Source organism: Leptonychotes weddellii, chromosome 1, assembly GCF_054177405.1.
Source record: "Leptonychotes weddellii isolate Sample4059 chromosome 1, ASM5417740v2, whole genome shotgun sequence".
Taxonomy (NCBI): Eukaryota; Metazoa; Chordata; class Mammalia; order Carnivora; family Phocidae; genus Leptonychotes; species Leptonychotes weddellii.
Window position 1 is genome coordinate 44,135,014 of NC_138369.1, and position 19,470 is coordinate 44,154,483.

Genomic DNA, 19,470 nt, shown 5'->3' on the forward strand with positions numbered 1-19,470 from the left:
TGCTTGAAACATACAAGTCTAACCTGTAAAAACCTTTAAAACCTTTAGCTTCTTGAGTTCCATCTTTTTTTTTTTTTAAGATTTTATTTTTAAGTAGTCTCTACACCCTACATGGGGCTCGAACTCACAGTTGAGAGATCAAGAGTCACATGCTCCAGCTGAGCTAGCCAGGTGCCCTGAGTTCTATCTTTTTAGTACATTTTAACAGATTAAGTACAACCATAGCTTAAAGTGTAGTATTTAACCCAACTGAAAAAAGAAGGAGACTATGCCAGGGAACAAAATCAGGAGGGCTTAGATAGTGCTCACTGATAAATTTTAGGAATTAGTCAAGAGTGGATGGTTGTGTAGTTAGGTTGGCATAATCCTCAACCTTCTGAAACCAACATCAATGTAAAGTAGATAATATAATTAGACAATGGGATAGGGTAGGTTGGGATTTTAACCAAGTTGAGATTGGAATGGTCTCAAGAATTAATCCTTTTAAGATGGCCATATCATATTTTTATTCACGCTGTCCTATTGATTCTTTACCGTATAGGAAGTGGTTGGTGCCCTAGTGACCCATATCTGCAGTGGGAATGAAGCTGAAGTTGATACTGCGTTGGATGTCCTCCTAGAGTTGGTAGTTCTAAACCTATCTGCTATGAAGCTGAATGTCGTCTTTGTGAAGGTATCTCTCCCTCCAGTGACATATATTGAGTCATTTTTCTTTCTTGCATGTATCTGAGAGATATCTGGCATCCGTTAATTAGCAGCAATTTAATTTGTATTCTAGATATTGAGCACTATAATTGGTAGGAGGGGGTGGGAAGGAGGTGAGGTAATGGGCAAATAATAGAAAAAAATAACTCACTTATGTATGTATTAATGCATTCAGCAAATACTTCTTTGTACCTATGTGCACACTCTATTCTGGGTGCTTTGTATATAAAACTTCGTTCTTGCCTTTGGGATAGTAAAACACATAAACAAGTCACTGTAAATACAACATGAGAAATCTCTAGAAAGATAAAGTGCTATAGATGCACCAGAGCAAGAATAATTAATTTGGTCTAGGAAACTGGGTACTTCTTCAAAGAGTAGATTTGAGTGATTCTTGAAGTTTGGGCATGATTCGATAAGAGAAAATAAAGGAAGTGCATCTAGGCAGAGGACAGTTTAAACAGAAGCAAATTGGCATCCAGGTCCATGGTACGACAAGTAGACTAGCATGGTTGGCAAATGGGACATATGGTGAGAAGTGGTGGGAGGTGAGGCTCGGAAGACATAGGACAGTGTTAGATTATGAAGGCTCTCAAATACCATGCTGAGGAGTTTCAACTTTATTTTGTAGACCGTAGAGAGCTATTACAGGCTTTTCATAGAGAGTTGACATAATCACGTCTGGGCTTTGAAAGGTAACTGTAGGTCATGTTATCCCCATATTAGGGATGAGAAAGCTGAGGTTTTGCCCAATGTTAAAAAGTAACTATTTCCCTTGTGACTGCTGCCACATCTGTAAAGAATGAATAAGTAATTCATGGAGGGGAAGCCGAGAAGAGATGTTATGATAAGGAATATGGTCAGAGATATAACTTTTGGCAGAGTACTGTTTTCACTAAGAAGGAAAGGGAGGAGAAGAAGAATAGGGAGAAGTAGGAGGTATGTTAGGATGACTAACCCTTTGGGCTCTGAGCACAGCTTGAGAGAACTTGAGCTTTTATGGCTATCTGGATGCCTCTTACAAGGATTTTAGTTTTTTTATTTGGTGGAAAAAAGTATTAGTGGCTAAACTTATTGTTGGCATTTTTTTTTCCATAGGGCATTTTAGATTATCTGGATAATATGTCCCCTCAGCAGATACGAAAACTCTTCTATATTCTCAGCACATTGGCATTTAGCAAACAGCATGAAGCCAGCAGTCACATCCAGGTAATAGGCAGTATGTTGAGAAACCTTTAAAACTTTAAACTTCTTTAACTGAAATTCACTGAACAAAATCACTTTAGCCTGTGTACGAATAGAAATCGAGTACACAGCCATGGTCTGAGTACTCATTCGTTTCTTACCACAAACATTAAGTGTCTGTTGTGTACCAAGCATTGAGATGGTAAGTATATTAGACCTTATGCCCTCAAGTAGCTTGTCTATTAATGGGTCTGTAATCAGCTAACTACGGAACAGAGTAAGAAAAGCTGTTCAGGTTCCATACTGAGTGCTGTGGGTACACAGAGTATTACCTTGTTTCCTAGGGAACATCTACATCTAATGTGCACTTCATCTGGGCTTGCTTTCATTGGTGGACACCATTCACTGAGAAAGTCAGGCAAAGAGACTAAAACAAGAGATTACATGGCAATCAGAACTTGTAGCTCTTTTGTATCTTTAGTGCCACCCCGTGGCAGTAATCCATACTGGACTGTGATTTTGAACAACCAACACGTTTTGTTAGTTAAAAAAGGAAAAGAAAAAAAAAAAAAAGGCTAGGTAATATACATACATAGCACAAAATTCAAAAGGCATAAGAAGTGGTGAAAAATAAGTCTCCCCCTTCTCAGTCCTCCGGGCATCTGGTTATCTAAAGGCAATCACTTTCTGAGTTTGTCCTGAGACATTTACAGCTTTCTGAGATGTCTTGAGCATTTACAAATTTGTTTATACTTTTCTGCTTTATACCTTATAGCTTTCTGAGATGTTCTGAGCATTTACAAATTTGTATTTACCTATATTCCACTCCTTACCCTTTTTTTTTTTTTTAAAGATTTTATTTATTTGACAGAGAGAGACACAGTGAGAAAGGGAACACAAGCAGGGGGAGTGGGAGAGGGAGAAGCAGGCTTCCTGCCAAGCAGGGAGCCCGATTCGGGGCTCGATCCCAGGACCCTGGGATCATGACCTGAGCCGAAGGCAGACACTTAACGACTGAACCACCTAGGGCCCCTCAATCCTGACCCTTTTGTTCTACATTTTACTTCTTTCATTTAGCAGTATATTTTGGAGATGGCTTCACATCAATAATATAGAGCTACATCATTATTTTATTTTTTAATGATTGTAAAATATGCATAACAAATTTTACTACTTCAACCATTTTTAAGTGGCATTAAGTTCATTAAGAATGTTGTGCAACTCTCACCACTGTCTATATCCAGAACTTTTTGTCATCCCAAACAGAAACTCTACCTATTCAGCAGTAACTCCCCATTTTCCTTCCTCCAGCCCTGGTTACCTCTAATCTATTTCCTGTCTCTGAATTTGCCTGTTCTGGGTACCTCATTTAAATAGTCATATGAAGGTCCCCTGGGTGGCTCAGTTAAGTGTCCAGCTCTTGATTTCAGCTCGGGTCATGATCTCAGGGTTGTGAGATTGAGCCCCGTTTTGGGCTCCATGCTAGGCATGGAACCTGCTTAAGATTCTCTCTCTCGGGGCGCCTGGGTGGCTCAGTCGTTAAGCGTCTGCCTTCGGCTCAGGTCATGATCCCAGGGTTCTGGGATCGAGCCCCGCATCGGGCTCCCTGCTTAGTGGGAAGCCTGCTTCTCTCTCTCCGACTCCCCCTGCTTATGTTCACTCTCTCGCTGTGTCTCTCTCTGTCAAATAAATAAATAAAATCTTTAAAAAAAAAAAAAGATTCTCTCTCTCTTCCCCTCTAAAAAAAAAAAATAATAAAATTTAAATTATAAAAATAGACATGCGATATTTATCCTTTTGTGTTTGGTTTATGTCACTTAGCATTATCTGTTCAGGGTTCATCCATGGTGTAAGATATATCAAACTTCATTCCTTTTTATGGCTAACTAGTATTCCATTGTATGTATACACCACATTTAGTTTGTACATTCATTTATTGATGAACACTGGCCTTTTTTCACTTTTTGGCTATTGTGAATCATGCTGCTATGAACAGTGGTGTGCAAGTATCTGTTTGAGTCCCTATTTTCAATTCTTTGGGGTCTGTATCTAGGAGTGGAATTGCTGAATCATATGTTTTTGATTCTGTGTTTAACATTTTGAGGAACCACCAAACCATTTTCTGCAGTGGCTGCACCATTTTATGTGCCCATGAACACATTGAGGGCTTCATGGTTTTACATCCTCACCAACACTTATTTTCCATTTCTTAACTGTAACCATTCTACTGGGTGTGAAGTGCTATCTCACTGTGGTTTGCATTTGCATTTCCCTGAAGATTAATAATGCTGAACATCTTAACTATTTGCCAGTTTGTTATTTGAATATCTTATTTGGGAAATTGTCTATTCAAGTCCTTTGTTCATTTTTTATATCAGTTGTTTTTTGTTGTTGATATATAGGGATCCTTTATACTTCCTGGGTATTGTCCCTTATCAGAGACATGATTGGCAAATATTTTCTCCCATTCTATGCATTGTCTTTTCACTCTTTTTTTTTTTTTTAAAGATTTTATTTATTTATTTATTCATGAGAGACAGACAGAGAGAGAGAGAGGCAGAGGGAGAAGCAGGCTTCCCGCGGAGTAGGGAGCCTGATGTGGGACTTTATCCCAGGACCCTGGGATCATGACCTGAGCCGAAGTCAGACACTTAACCATTGAGCCACCCAGGCACCCGTCTTTTCACTTTTGATAGTGTCCTTTGATGGAGTTTTGATGACGCCCCAATTTATCTTTTTTTTTTTTCTTTTGTTGCCTGTGCTTTTGGTGTTATACTTAGGAAAAACCATTCCCCAATTCAAAGTCATGAAGATTTTTTCCTTTGTTTTCTTCTAAGAATCTCACTGTTTTAGCTCTTAAATTTGTGTTGTTGATTCACTTTGAGTTAATTTTTGTATATGGTTAAAGGGCCCAATTTCATTTCGTATATGTATGGGTATCCAATTTTTTCAGCGCCTTTTGTGCGTGGTTTTTTTCAGCACCTTTTATTGAAAAGACTGTACTTTCCCCTTTGAATGGTCTTAGCACCTTTGCAGAAAGTCAGTTGACCATGTATGTGAGGGTTTATTTCTGGACTCTGTCTATTGGTGTATATGTGCTTCCTATGCAGGTGGCACACTTTTTGATTACTGTAGCTTTTGTAGTAATTTTGAAATTGAAAGATTGTAATAATTTCAAAATTGAAATTTGAAAGAACTTTTTTTTTTTTTCCAAGATTGTTTTGGCTATTTGGGGTCCCTTGAAATTCCATATGAATTTTAGCATGAGTTTTTCTCTATCTGTAAAATATTCTGTTGTGATTTTAGTAAGGCTTACAAAGAATGTGCCTGTCACTTTGAGTATTATCATTATGTTAACAATATTAAGTCTTTCAGTTCATGAACATGGGATATCTTTCCATTTATTTAGGTCTTCTTTAATATCTTTCAGCATTGTTTTATAGTTTTAATGTACAACACGTCTTTTGCCTCCTTGGTTAATTTACCTAAGTATTTCTTTCTATTTCATTATTTTAGTCGAGCAGCCAACATTACAATAATTCACATATCCTTATCAAGCAAGTATCACAACAATAACAATAATAGCTATTATTTTTGAACATCTGTCTTATGGTTGACACTGTTCTTTTTTTTTTTTTTAAAGATTTTATTTGAGAGAGAGAATGAGATAGAGAGAGAGAGCATGAGAGGGGGGAGGGTCAGAGGGAGAAGCAGACTCCCTGCTCAGCAGGGAGCCCGATGCGGGACTCGATCCAGGGACTCCAGGATCATGACCTGAGCCGAAGGCAGTCGCTTAACCAACTGAGCCACCCAGGTGCCCCTGGTTGACACTGTTCTAGGACATTTTTTAATTTGTCTCTCATCCTTACAAAACCTTCCCCATTTTATAGATGAAAAAATTGAGACTCAGAGATGAAATGACTTGCCAAAAGCCACAGTTAGTAAATGATAGCTTCAATATCTGCAGGCTTTTTTGCTGTACTATTCCAGCATCTTCAACTTTCGTTATCATGTCTTTCTTGCAGGATGACATGCACCTGGTGATACGAAAGCAGCTCTCTAGCACCATATTCAAATACAAACTCATTGGTATTATTGGTGCTGTCACCATGGCTGGCATCATGGCGGCAGACAGGTATGCATGGAAATTCTGACTTCTGTGGCTCAAGGTCAGTTAATCAAGTTGCCACCTTACAAATAAAGTGTTACGTTGTGTAGACTTCATTATAATAGTACACATTAAGCCCATAATAAGTAAGCAAATGTTCGTTGCTACTTTTCCATTTTCCCTTCTTATCTTGACTGTATATACTACGTATAATTTTTACAGAATGTGATCTTAATCATCACAGTCTGATGGTTAAAAACTAAGGATTGCTAATAAATAAAGTAATGGAAATGTTTCCACAAAAGGGGAACCGTGAACATCCTGGGATGCATTTTTCTGCATTTGTGCCTCTCCCAGGCACTAGACATTACAGATTTCTCCATTGCTGTGGTATTGTCTGGGACATCATGTTTGATGAAAATAAGGCACCTGGTGATAGGAGCATAGAGTTGGGTCTTGATAAGATGTTGCCATTGCAAAATGACATTGGAGTTGAGTTTATGCTCCTTAGAGATAATTTGTTAGGAATTCCTGGGACCTCTGGAGACATTCTTAGAGTCGGCATTAATAATTCATGGAGGCTACATAATGTACTGGTTAAAAGTTCATTCTTTGGAGCTATACCACTTGAGAGCATTAAATGCTTAGAACAATGCCCGGTGCTTGCTCTTACGATTATTACTAATTTAGTGTGCCCTTTAAAAAAATTAGAGCCATTGTTTGCTCTAATCCACATTTTGTAAATAGTCCTCTGTGCCTTTGTGCACTTTTATCTCCACCCACATCCCAGGGATGGCAGGATTCATACACTTATTGCTAGTTCTTACAAAATTTTATAAAAGTGAAACTAAAATTCCTTATTTTTAGAAGTAGATCTTCAAATCTGACCCAAGGGAGAACAGACTTGAGCACTGAACAGTACACACAGGTGAGTTCTTGTAATGTCGTTGGGTATGTTTATGAATAACTGAGGAATTGCTTCTGGTTACTATCAGTTTACCAGAAAGAGTGCTTTTTTTTTCAAAATAATGTTTTCCTGGCTGGCATGAGTTACATTTATTTCTGTATTTGTCTAACCTCCTTAATTAAATTGTGAGTTCCTAGAGAGCAAGAAAAGAGAGCTATGTTTGTAGAATAGGAGATTGACTGGAGCATAGGGAAGAGTAAGCCTATAATTGGAGAGTTGGAGATAAAGCTAGTCCAGAGGTAGAAAAGGGAGGGCCTTGAATGTGAATCAAGACATTTCAATTTAATTTTTTACTTAGCGATAGTCTTTAAGGGTTTCTTAGCATAGACATGACTTAATCAAAGCTTTGCTTTAGAAAAATTAATCCAGGGGAGCCTGGGTGGCTCAGTTGATTAAGCGTCTGATTCTTGATTTTGGCTCAAGTCATTATCTCAGGGTCATGAGATCGAGCCCCACATTGGGCTCCGTGTGGGTATGGAGCCTATTTGAGATTCTTTCTCTCTCTTTCAAAATAAAATAAAATAAAAGTATTTGTGAAAGTATTTGTAAAAAACAAAACTAATCCAGTTGTGTGTGTCTGATGGATTGGAGAAGAGATATTAGAAAGAGATGGGCTTGTCAGGAAGCTCAAGTAAACCTCAGGTGAGTGGTAGTAAGAGCTTTGGCAGTGAAATTGGAAGGAAAAATTTACTACCGAATGGATTGAATGGTGTTTAGGAAACGTTGGCAGCCCAATGGCTGAACCACTCTTCCTCTTTGGCTGCTCCAGGTGACCTCCTTGCTGCAGTTGGTTCATTCCTGCAGTGAGCAGTCTCCCCAGGCTTCTGCACTTTATTATGATGAATTTGCTAATCTTATCCAAGGGGGAAAGCTGGCTCCAAAAGCCCTGGTAAGTCCCAGTATCTTTTCTTAAAGCAGCAAAGCATGAGAACTGCTTTTTACTCCTATTCTTCAAGCCCTTCTGTCTGTTGCAGTGCAAAAATAGATCATCCTGTGAGCTCTCCCATATTCTAGCTGGGAAGGCTGTTCTGACTTGCCCTACTCCAGGCCTCACCTCTCAGGCCTCCTTCATATAATAACAATAATAATAGTAATGATGAGGATGATGATAATACTGTTGATGTTGATAGCCACTATGTATTCTCTGCCAGGCACTGTGTTAAGCATTTTTCATGTATTATGTGTTTTCTACTTCATAATAATGGGGTACGTAATATTGTTATTCTCTTCTTAGAAATGAGGAAACTGGGGGACGCCTGGGCGGCTCAGTCGGTTAAGCGGCTGCCTTCAGCTCAGGTCATGATCCTGCTCAGTGGGGAGCCTGCTTCCCCCCTCCCCCCCCGCCCCTCCCCTGCTCGTGCTCGCTCTCTCACTCTGTTGCTCTCTCTCAAGTAAATAAATAAAATCTTAAAAAAAAAAAGAAATGAAGAAACTAAGGCTTAGAAAGGGTAATAGTTTGTCTAGGGCTCTACAGCAAGTACACCCTTACCTATACAGCCTTTTTGTTTGTTTGTTTGTTTGTTTGCTTGCTTGCTTCCCGAAGGAATGGGTTGGGCAGACCATCTTCAATGATTTCCAGGATGCCTTTGTGGTGGATTTCTGTGTTTTTGCAGAAGGGTAAGTACTGTATACCCACTAACTTGATTGTACTGGTGAAGAAATTATGTCAATAGTTGGTACAGACATCAGAATGCTCTTGACCTCAGCTAAGTCTGGCCCAATCCCACAGCTTCTTTCCTCCCAACACCCAAAACCCCAGTTCCAGAATTCCTATAAGCTTCCACTTATTCTTTCTCTTTCTCATTTCTTCTCATAAGAGGGAAGATTGGTTTGTTCTAGTGGTTTCCCGCATAGATGTGTATACCCTTGGGGCATCAAATTCTGGGTTCTCTCCACAGTGACTATCCATTTCCTGTGAAAGCTCTCTACGGATTGGAAGAATATAGTAGTCGCGATGGGATTGTCATCAACCTCCTGCCACTGTTGTTCTCTCAGGACTTTGCAAAAGATGGGGGTAGAATGACTTCAAAGGAATCAGACCAAAAGTCAGTGTACTTTTCTCTTTTTTAAAACTTCTTTTGCTGTTTTGAGTGTTCATGGGGTATTCCACACTTCTTGCAGTTTGTTGAGAACTTGATGGAAAAGGGTTTCTGGGGCACCTGGGTGCCTTAGTCAGTTAAGCATCTGCCTTTGACTCAGGTCATGATCCCAGGGTCCTGGGATCAAGCCCCCCATCTGGCTCCCTGCTTGATGGGGAGCCTGCATCTCCCTCTCCCTCTGTCTCTCCCCCAGCTCATTCTCTCTCAAGTAAATAAATAAGATCTTTTCAAGGGGGGGGTGGTTTTCTCCTAAGACAGGTGGTATTTGGAGGGGTTAGCTAGAATGGGTCAGATTCCTTGTTTTTTCTTGGACCCTGTGGTTGGGGTTTGCATTGCCTAAGGACATCCAACAAGTATTCTGTGAGACTGTTTTCATTTCTGTTCCTTTCTCCCTCCCATGAACATACTTGTCTGCCTCTGCCACTCTCCTTCCCTCCTTCCATCTTATTTCTGCTTCTCTTAACTCATGGATATTCACTCTACACAGCCTCTGCCTTCCTCCAGGTTAGTTCATTTTATTTGCTGAGCATCCATTAAGTTCCTTGTCATGTATTCTTAAGAGTAGACATTTATTTTGGGTAAAACTCTTTAATTGTAAGGTTGGGTTCCCTATAAACATGGACTAATGTGCCTATAAAGTATTGTTTAGAAATGGATTTTTCCTTCCCAGATTGGTGTCTCCGTTGTGCCTGGCTCCCTATTTCCGGTTACTGAGACTTTGTGTGGAGAAACAACATAATGGAAACTTGGAGGAGATTGATGGTTTATTAGGTATAGGATGAAGTTATCAGATCCTTTCTTCTTTGTAACCGTTCTTTGATAATGTTAGGGAAGGAAAAAAACAGTATATTGTGTGTGTGGGAAGGAATTTTCTAACTTCACAGAGTAGAATAGCAGTAGTAATGGAATTCCAAAGACAAAATAATAACATACAGATTTCTATCATGTTGACAAGTCAGTCATCATCATAGTTCCTTGTTGCTTTCTGGTCCTCACATCTAGTTTTGCAAAGACTTCTTAATTATATGTAATGATTACTACGTGATATGGTGGTAATTTTGAGACAATCAAAACTTGACCTTCAAATACAAGTTAAAGGGGAAAGTAAGTAGAAGGAGAGGTAGATAGCTCTAGGGGTAGCATCCAGGTTCTGTTGACTTGAAATAAAGGGAGTTAGAAATGTTTGTTCTTCTCTTTCAGATTGTCCTATATTCCTCACTGATTTGGATCCTGGAGAGAGGCTGGAGTCCATGTCTGTTAAAGAGCATTCATTCATGTGTTCACTCATATTTCTTACTCTTAACTGGTTCCGAGAGGTAAGCAGAGTTACTAGGACATTTCACCTGTTGTCTGTAGTTCTTGTTGAAAGGAAACTATTTCCTCGTACTCCTGGGACTCTCTAAAAAGTCTCCACTAAGCACTAACCGCTGTGAGCTTCTCCAGCTGTTATGTCCCACTTCTTCCCAATTATATGACCTTTTGATATAGCCAAATCAAAATACTTAGACTTTACTTAAATGTTGTTCATGCTTTACTACTTCAAGCCTTTTTGTTGTATTCTTCCTTTTGCCTGGAATAAACTCACCTCCACTGTGAAGATACAGTTCAGCCTTGCATAGGTATTCACTTAATGTTTCAATTCAGTGAGATCAAGTGAGTGATGGTTTTCCCCTTCCTTTGGAATATATTGTGCTTAATGAAATGCACAATAATGATATGTGATGAAAATGACATTTTCTTACATTTATATCTCACTTCCTTTCTCATGCATATTATTTCTGAGAATGTTCGCTTAAATCATCTCTTCTTATCTTCACAATTATATTCTGATGTAGGCAGGACAGGTATTATCCTTGTTTTATACCATTCAGTGGGAGAAACAGCACAAAATCAGTAAATATAATCAAGCACATACATTGTGCAAAATGCTGGGCTTCTTTCTTTATTTACAGTATTTAACCCATATAACAACTGCATTCTCATTTTATAGTTGTCTCATTTTATAGTTGAAGAAGTAGAAACTCAGAAAGGCTAATAATGACTTGGCCAGGGTCACACAGCTAGTAAGTAGCAGAATAGGACTTGTTTCATCAAAGTGTGTGCTCTCTAGTCACTGTGCTATTCTACTTGTTACTTAACTAGAAATCAGTAGAACTAGGATTAAAAGTCAGATCTCCTATATTGGCCCAGGGTTTTTTTTCTTCCTCTATAGTACCTTGCTGAGAACACCTTTACATTACAGATTAACTCACAGATCCTGCGACTGAATGGCATTGAAATTGGAACCATTTGAAGTCTGAGAATATAATTTGTACTTTTCCAGGTTGTAAATGCCTTCTGCCAGCAAACGTCACCTGAGATGAAGGGGAAGGTGCTCACCCGGTTAAAGCATGTTGTGGAGCTTCAGAGGATCCTGGAAAAATACTTGGCAGGTAAGGAGTGTCTTATTATGGTACCTTTGCCAGGATGGCAGGGAGGAGATAAAGAACTTTACTTTTAAGCCAAGCTCACTGATAGCCATCCCCTACTCATCTGGGATAAGAAAATGTTTGCTCAACAAAACAAAACAAAACAAAAAAACATCCATTTTCCTCCCATTGTTACCTTCAAGAAATCTTGCTGCTTAAGAAAATAAAAAATGGAAAGCATTGGTTGGGCTTTTGTAAAGTAACTTTTCTTCTTTAGAAGTCAAACTTTCAGTGTCCTTTGCTTTCCTGAATATAGTTATGAACCAGGAGTAAAGCTGACAGGTCTCTTAATACTTTCTGACTATTAAATAAACTTGTTTTAAAGTGCTAGGTAGATTCTCTGGGGAAAACATAGAGCCTCCCTCAGGCCCTCATCTAAGTAATTGTGTATAAAACAAAGTACTGTGTGACCAAATATTAATATCTTTAGATTTGAAATAAGGGTTAGTTTATTTTTAGTCCTTACTTGCTTGGATATTTTTTTATATCATTATTTAGAATGATTTTATCTTAATTGGTCATAATCATTTAATATGATATTCCTGTAAGTCATCTCTGATCATTTTGCTATGCCAAAACAATTCATGTCAGGTAACTTGAATGTATCTTACAGACATTCAGGCATACTTGGTAGTTCTGAAAATTAATTTTTAGCCAATCAGGTGATGCATTCTCACAGTGATATGTGGTTGGTATATATTGAGCTTCTGTCTCCTCTCTTTTCCAGTCACCCCAGACTATGTTCCTCCCCTTGCAAACTTTGACTTGGAAACTTTAGATGTAACACCTCCTACTACTGCTGCTATTTCAGCAAAAATCAGAAAACAAGGAAAGATAGGTATGTTCTCTTCTTCTGTGTCTCCATAGGAGCAACACTGAAATAATATGAGAGGTCATATGCAGGGCGCCTGGGTGGCTCAGTTGGTTAAGCGACTGCCTTCGGCTCAGGTCATGATCCTGGAGTCCCAGAATTGAGTCCCGCATCAGGCTCCCTGCTCGGCAGGGAGTCTGCTTCTCCCTCTGACCCTCCCCCTCTCATGTGCTCTCTCTCTCATTCTCTCTCTGTCAAATAAATAAATTAAAAAATCCTTAAAAAAAAAAAAGACTGGGGTGCCTGGGTGGCTCAGCCGTTTAGCATCTGCCTTTGGCTCAGGTCATTATCCCAGGGTCCTGGGATCAAGCCCCGCATCGGGCTCCTTGCTCAGCAGGGAAGCCTGCTTCTCCCTCTCCCACTCCCCCTGCTTGTGTTCCCTCTCTCGCTGTCTCTCTCTCTCTGTCAAAAAATAAATAAAAATTAAAAAAAAAAAAAGAGGTCATATGCACCAAGGCATCAGTAACTGGAGAGATGATGTCATTGAACTCTTTCTTTGGCAAGGTTATAAAATGAATTATAATGTAGGGTTATAAAATTACCTCCTCTACCCCTCGGTAGTCTTCAGCAGGTTGTTTTCTGAAGGCAGTGATATTTAACAAACATGATTATTGATTACTTGAGTCACTTTTCTGTTTTTGAAACAAAAGGAGGAAGGAAACAGAAAGCAGATGGCAGCAAAACATCCTCGCCTGACACACTTTCAAAGGAGGATAGTTCAGAATGTGACCCTACACCATCTAATAGAAGCAAGCTGGAAAAGGTACTGGAATGATGGGTTTCCATGAAGGTTGTGTGACAGCCCAGTAAGATTAACAGGGGATCAGCATCATACTCTGCATTTTACAGAGAGAAAAATTAGAGAAGAGAGAGGCAAACGAACTCTCCTCCGCTTTGGGGCGATTCTCACAGTAGCAGAGTTAGGGTTAGACTCTAAGTCCTTATCACTAGCACACACTGTTTTTTCTAGTCATTTTCTTGAATGTGTCACTCCCTTTTTTATATCCCAGCAGTACTTTGAATTCTCTCTTGTAGCATTAACAAATTTTGTTTTAGGACCTAGTTTTAGATGTACTGCTTTTAGCCTCTTTCCCCCTCTGATCCCAGATTATCAACTTCTCAATGAAGTGAGATAGCATGAAATGCTTTGGACAGTTTCTGATAATCAGTAAACAGTAGTTCCTTTTTCCTGTAAGTCTACCAATCACAGAATAGGTTATATGTTTGTGAAATTGCCTAAATCACATGAATCCCAATTATTTCTGTTTTTTGGCTACTACTTATTGTGTATTATGTATAGCTCCTGTAATCGCCTAAAAACCCAAGATTGGTAGTAATACTTACATTTAATAGGTAAGGAAACTAAGACCCAGAAAGGGTAAGTGACTTGCCCAAGGTCACACAGTTAATAAGGCTTAAGCAAGGGTTTGAAGCCAGACCTGTTTTGTGCCACAGCTCATTGTTTTCTCTACCATGCCATAACACCCTGGTTTGTCTAGTAGTTCATACTTAAGTGGAAACCAACCAAGGGTCTTGATATGTGACCCATATCTCAATTTTAAATTAGGTGCTTTTGTCTCAGGAATATTTAGGGACTTAGGTGAAAGGAAGGCGGTGATTTGCTAAAAAAAAGTAACTTCTGCATAAAATGAATGCATAATTGTACTTTGAGGTCTTTCTGAAAAATCAGGTTAATATTGTCCTTATTATTCTGTTGGTTGCTGCTGCTTTCTCCCCAGGAGTTCAAAGGGAAAGAAGAAAAGACATCAGTGTCACTACAGAATTACCACGCTTTTTTCCGAGAACTGGACATTGAGGTCTTCTCTGTTATGCGTTGTGGGCTTGTGACCAAGTTCATCTTAGATACTGAAATGCACACTGAAGTAAGTCACAGAGCTGAGATCCTAGAATTGAATCTTGTTTCAGAAAATTTCTCAGCCCAGGGTACCTGGGTGGCGCAGTTGGTTAAGCATCTGACTCTTGGTTTCAGCTTGGGTTGCCATCTCAGAGTCATGAAGTCAGCCCCAAGTCTGGCTCAGCACAGAGTCTGCTTGGGATTCGCTCTCCCTCTCTCCACCCCTCCTACTCGTGCTTGCATGCTCTGTCTCTCTCTCTCTCTCTTGCTCTTGTTCTCAAATAAATAAGTCTTTGAAAAAAAAATTTCTCAGCTCTATTCTTATTGTAAAAAGAACACCATGGCATTAAGAGAAGGTGGACTCTGGCTTCCAGAGCTTTTATATATAGTGAAAGTAATGATAAATAATCATCCTCATCATCTTTTTTTTTTTTAAGGTAAGCAACCTATTTATTTATTCATTTATTTATTATTAAAGTAAGCTCTAGGCCCAACATGGGGCTTGAACTCATGACCTTAAGATCAAGAGTCACATGCTTGGGATGCCTGGGTTGCTTAGTCGGTTAAACATGTGACTTCAGCTCAGGTCATGATCCCGGGGTCCTGGGATTGAGCCCCCATGTCGGGGCTCCCCGCTCAGCGGAGCGTCTACTTTTCCCTCTCCCAGTCATGCTCTGTCTCTCTCTTTCGAATAAATAAATAAAATCTTAAAAAAAAAAAAAAAGTCACACGGTCTACTGACTGAGCCACCCAGGTGCCCCCATCATCATCTCGATGTTTAAATAAATATAATTTTTTTACAATGTATTAGACATTATGAAAGATCATGCTAATGATATGATCCTTATTTTAGTTTACTACTAATAACTATTTAGATTACTCTTGTAGAGCAGCGCTGTTCTGGTTTATAGAGGTTAATGCTGTTTTCGCTGTTTCATGATGTTTGTTTAGCATCCATCAGATGTTTATCCAGGCCTTTTTTATGTGTTACACTAATCTAGACATTGGCAGTACACTAGTGCATACAGCATGATGCTAGCCTTCAAATAGCTCATAATCTAATAAAGGTAGCAGACATAACTAGCAGTATGTGCTATATCGAAGGTCTGAACCAAGTACCAGTGAAACTCTGAGGAGAGAATGGTATTTATAATGAAATTGGAAGTAGAGCACATTTTCACAGAAGAGGTAACTTTTGATAAGGGATTTCACCAGAGTAGTTTCTTCAGGTTAAAAAAAAAGAGAGAGGGGCGCTGGATGGCTCAGTCATTAGAGCATGCAACTCTGGATCTCCTGGTCCTGAGTTCAAGCCCCACTTTGGGCCTAGAGCTTATTTTAAAATAAATAAATAAAATAAAAAAGTAAAAACTAAAAAGAAATATCATGGAATTTACTATAAATTTTTTTATAAGAATGTAAGCTCCTTCACAGTAAAGATAGTATCTACCCTCCCACCCTACCCCAATCTTTCTACATCAGCTTGGAGATTCTCCATAAATGTTTATTGTGTAAACAGTTTGAAATGAGATTGCATTTGGCTCATTCTGCTTCTGGTAGTGTTATACCTTTTTAGGGACCCAGCATGGAGTTAATAGTAGCAAAACATTAAGGGAAAGAATATATGAAAGGATTATTTAATGAACAGAGAAAAGCAAAATTCCCTTGAATTAGTCCTTTTTTATCCTAGGGTACTTAGGAAGTGCACCTCAAGTCCACAGCTGGAAGGATACACAGAGACATTTACTTCTAGAGAAAAAGTATGTCTTGGGATGCCTGGCTGGCTCAGTCGCTTAAGCGTTAAGCATCTGCCTTCGGCTCAGGTCATGATCCCAGGGTCCTTGCTCAGCGGGAAGCCTGCTTCTTCCTCTGCCCCTCCCCCTGCTTGTGCTCTTTCTCTCTCTCTCTGACAAATAAACAAAATCTTTAAAAAAAAAAAGAAAAGTATGTTTTCTAAAACTATACTCACTTGGATTCCTATTTTAATAATTTGAAATTGGTTTTACTTTGGGAGTGCTTGACTTTTTGATTCGTTGACAGAGCACAACAGCCATTTATATGAGGTGGGGAAATTTCCCCCTTTTTTGGGAATGGTCAGATTCTTCACCCACTGGGAAGAGTAAACCTGAAATGTGCTCCTTCAAAAAGATAGCGAGGACATGCTTGGAATTATCCTTTCTTTCCTCCTTGTGACAGGCTACGGAAATTGTGCAACTTCAGCCTCCTGAGCTGCTTTTCTTGCTGGAAGATCTCTCCCAGAAACTGGAGAATATGCTGACACCCTCTGTTGCCAGGAGAATCCCCTTCCTCAAGGTTAGTATAGGCAGAAGCACAAGCCCTGGCCTTAATGAATTTGGAAACCAGGAGGTCTTAATGAATAAGTTATCACTTTCTCTGGCATTATGTTTGGGTCACTGGGTAGCATGGTGGCAGCCTCATTTCTAGAGCCCATTCACCTTGCTTTAGAAAGGAACTCTGAAACAGAGAAATAAAAAAAGCCACCCCAAACAGGATGTATATTTCTAAATGCCCTGAGCATTCCTGAATCCTGTTCTTAATTTGGGTTTTGCTTTTAAAAGCCTTCCAAACTGAACCCGTGCCCAAGCCTCAGTGTAGTAGTAGTTGGCTATCTAGAGAAGGCCAGAGCCTCATATGTGTATATAATGTACAAATGTGCATGTAGCATCTGGTGAAGCAGTGGAATGATGCTAACAACAGAACGTGAAAGTTTTAGGTGTAAACATTTAAACATTAATATATCCAGTTGTTTGATTTTTTTTTTTGTACTCACTATTTGCTCGATGTTTTTATCAGCCTAAATGATTTCTATTTTTGTGTGCGCTTTATCTCATTAGTAATTATGGGTCTATACTTCTCAGTCAAACACTTTGTACTCTATAAAAGCCAGTCTCTTGGTAATTTGAAGACGGGGCAAGATCCCTCTGTCAGAATAGAGTTTTAGGCAAGCAACCAATTTCTTCTGTCAACTCCTGCCTTGTGACCCAGGTCTGACTAAACTCCTTAACAAATTCTGTTTCAGAGAAGCTATACAGCGGTTTCTTCCCCCAGTAACTCTGAATTTATTATAGAGTAAAGGAAACCGGAATATTGGATTCTCACATCTCCATCAGAGATCTGCCCAAGAAATTGCTCATAGTATTGTTCAACTGCTAGCTCCAATGTGTAACCATCTGGAGAACATTCACAACTATTTTCAGGTCAGCAGCCTATCTTACATAGAAATTTAGAAATTACTGGGATGCCTAGGTGGCTTAGTTCGTTGAGTGTCTGACTCTTGGTTTCGGCTCAGGTCATGATCTCATGGGTCCTGGGATTGGCCTGCATAGGGTTCTGTGCTCGGTAGGGAATCTGCTTGAAGAATCTGTCCCTCTGCCCTCCCCCAACTCTCATGCGTACGTGTGCTCTCTCTTTCTCAAATGGGTAAATAAATCTCTAAAAAAAAAAAAATTTAGAAATTACTAAGTGAATAAGAGATTTCATTTTTGGCTGAGAAATATTGAAGGAGAAGTGAGGGCAATTGCTGAAACAACTGTCCTAAAAGCATTTTTCCTTTTTAGTGCTTAGCTGCTGAGAACCATGGTGTAGTTGATGGCCCAAGAATGAAAGTTCAGGAGTACCACATAATGTCTTCATGCTATCAGAGGCTACTGCAGATTTTTCATGGGCTTTTTGCTTGGTGAGTAAGTGGCAGATGTGGTAGGTAGAAATAATCAAGTATGCACTTGCTTTTATTTGGCAGTCACCAAGGCACTGAGGTAAAGAAGAAGGAAAAGGCTCCGAAAGTCTTATGTAAATATGGTACTTGTTCTTTTTGAAGTGTTCTTGTCTGCATCATTTTGTTTGATGTTGTACCCTCTGTGTCTTACATGGCAATGATTTTAACTTTTTTGAAAATTAGGTTACTTGATATTGGCTAACCTGTAACAGATTGGGCCATCTGATTCTTAACCGGGTTTCCGTGGCAGCCTGTCCATAATAACACTGGAGAGACTTTTACTTAAGAAATTGTTACTGGGGCACCTGACTGGCTCTTGATCTCAGGGTTGTGAGTTGGAGCCCCACACTAGGTGTAGAGATTACTTAAAAATAAAATCTTTTAAAAATGTTGTTAACTGAACAACTTGTAGATAAATTTCAGATTATATTTTAAAGAGCTGAATACATTTTGAGCTGGGGTATTTTGAGATACTTTGTGGAAGCAATGGGATTTCATAGGGTCCTGAAGGATAGATGGCATTTTGGGAGGTAGAGGAAGGGTCGGGAAGGCGTGGCATGGGTGAAAGTAGAAATGAGGGAGATGTGTCCTTTAAATGCTTTTGTTCTTCAAGGCTGGGCTCTGGCTCCTCTCTTATGCAGGTTTTCTGGGCAGTCTCACCCAAGCTTAAATTTGTGCTGAAATTTATGTTCTGAGTTACAGGCATTTATATCCAACTGCCTACTCAACACTTCCTTAGATGTGTCATTGACACCTCAGACACATCCCATCCAAAATGGAATGTATCACCCTCACCACAGCTCCTTCAGCTTTGCCGGGCTACGTAAATGGTACCACCAGTGTCTGAGCCAGAAACCAGCAGTTGTTCTTTGTCCCTTTCTCTACCTTTTCTCTCTCCCACATCAGATCCCCAAATCCTGTTAATTTTATCTTTTAAATAACATCTAAGTAGCCATCTGTTGCTCTCCTGCTGCACTGCTTTGAGACTCCCATCATCTCACCTGGATGAGATTAGTTTCACAGTTGGTCTCTGCCTCCAGTTACCTCCCTCAGTCCCTTCTTCACATAGTAGTCAGTGGTCTTCCCATTGCAAACCCAATCTTATCCTGTCCCAACTTTGGTTCTGGTTGTCCTTAGATTTTTCTTGAGTTCAGTCTTTTCCCTAGCTTCTAAGGCCTTTTATTATCTGGCTCCTGCTCTTCCACTCATCTTACATTATGCCCTCCAGCTATATGCTGAATTACTTTCAGTACCCTTTACTGCTTTCACCTGGAAGACTTCACACATAGTCATTCTTCTACCTGGATCCCCACCCTCCTTGATCACCAGTCTTTTCTTTTTTAATTTTTTATTGTTATGTTAATCACCATACATTACATCATTAGTTTTTGATGTTCCATGATTCATTGTTTGTGCATAACACCCAGTGCTCCATGCAGAATGTGCCCTCCTCAATACCCACCACCAGGCTAACCCCTC

General features: G+C 39.5%; 1 protein-coding gene across 3 annotated transcripts in view; it reads left to right on the top strand.

The window, feature by feature from the left end:
- Window positions 1–19,470, top strand: part of FANCD2 (FA complementation group D2) — a 56,493-nt gene that overhangs the window by 20,961 nt on the left and 16,062 nt on the right. For all 3 annotated transcript variants that reach the window (XM_081822097.1, XM_081822093.1, XM_081822106.1), the window contains exons 17-32: window positions 542–673; window positions 1,804–1,914; window positions 5,916–6,025; window positions 6,866–6,926; window positions 7,735–7,854; window positions 8,509–8,582; window positions 8,864–9,010; window positions 9,735–9,835; window positions 10,265–10,380; window positions 11,388–11,496; window positions 12,260–12,370; window positions 13,054–13,166; window positions 14,143–14,286; window positions 16,452–16,568; window positions 17,345–17,473; window positions 17,834–17,952. In XM_081822097.1, the coding sequence (XP_081678223.1) occupies window positions 542–673; window positions 1,804–1,914; window positions 5,916–6,025; window positions 6,866–6,926; window positions 7,735–7,854; window positions 8,509–8,582; window positions 8,864–9,010; window positions 9,735–9,835; window positions 10,265–10,380; window positions 11,388–11,496; window positions 12,260–12,370; window positions 13,054–13,166; window positions 14,143–14,286; window positions 16,452–16,568; window positions 17,345–17,473; window positions 17,834–17,952 (1,814 nt within the window). The remainder of the gene's footprint in view (window positions 1–541; window positions 674–1,803; window positions 1,915–5,915; window positions 6,026–6,865; window positions 6,927–7,734; window positions 7,855–8,508; window positions 8,583–8,863; window positions 9,011–9,734; window positions 9,836–10,264; window positions 10,381–11,387; window positions 11,497–12,259; window positions 12,371–13,053; window positions 13,167–14,142; window positions 14,287–16,451; window positions 16,569–17,344; window positions 17,474–17,833; window positions 17,953–19,470) is intronic.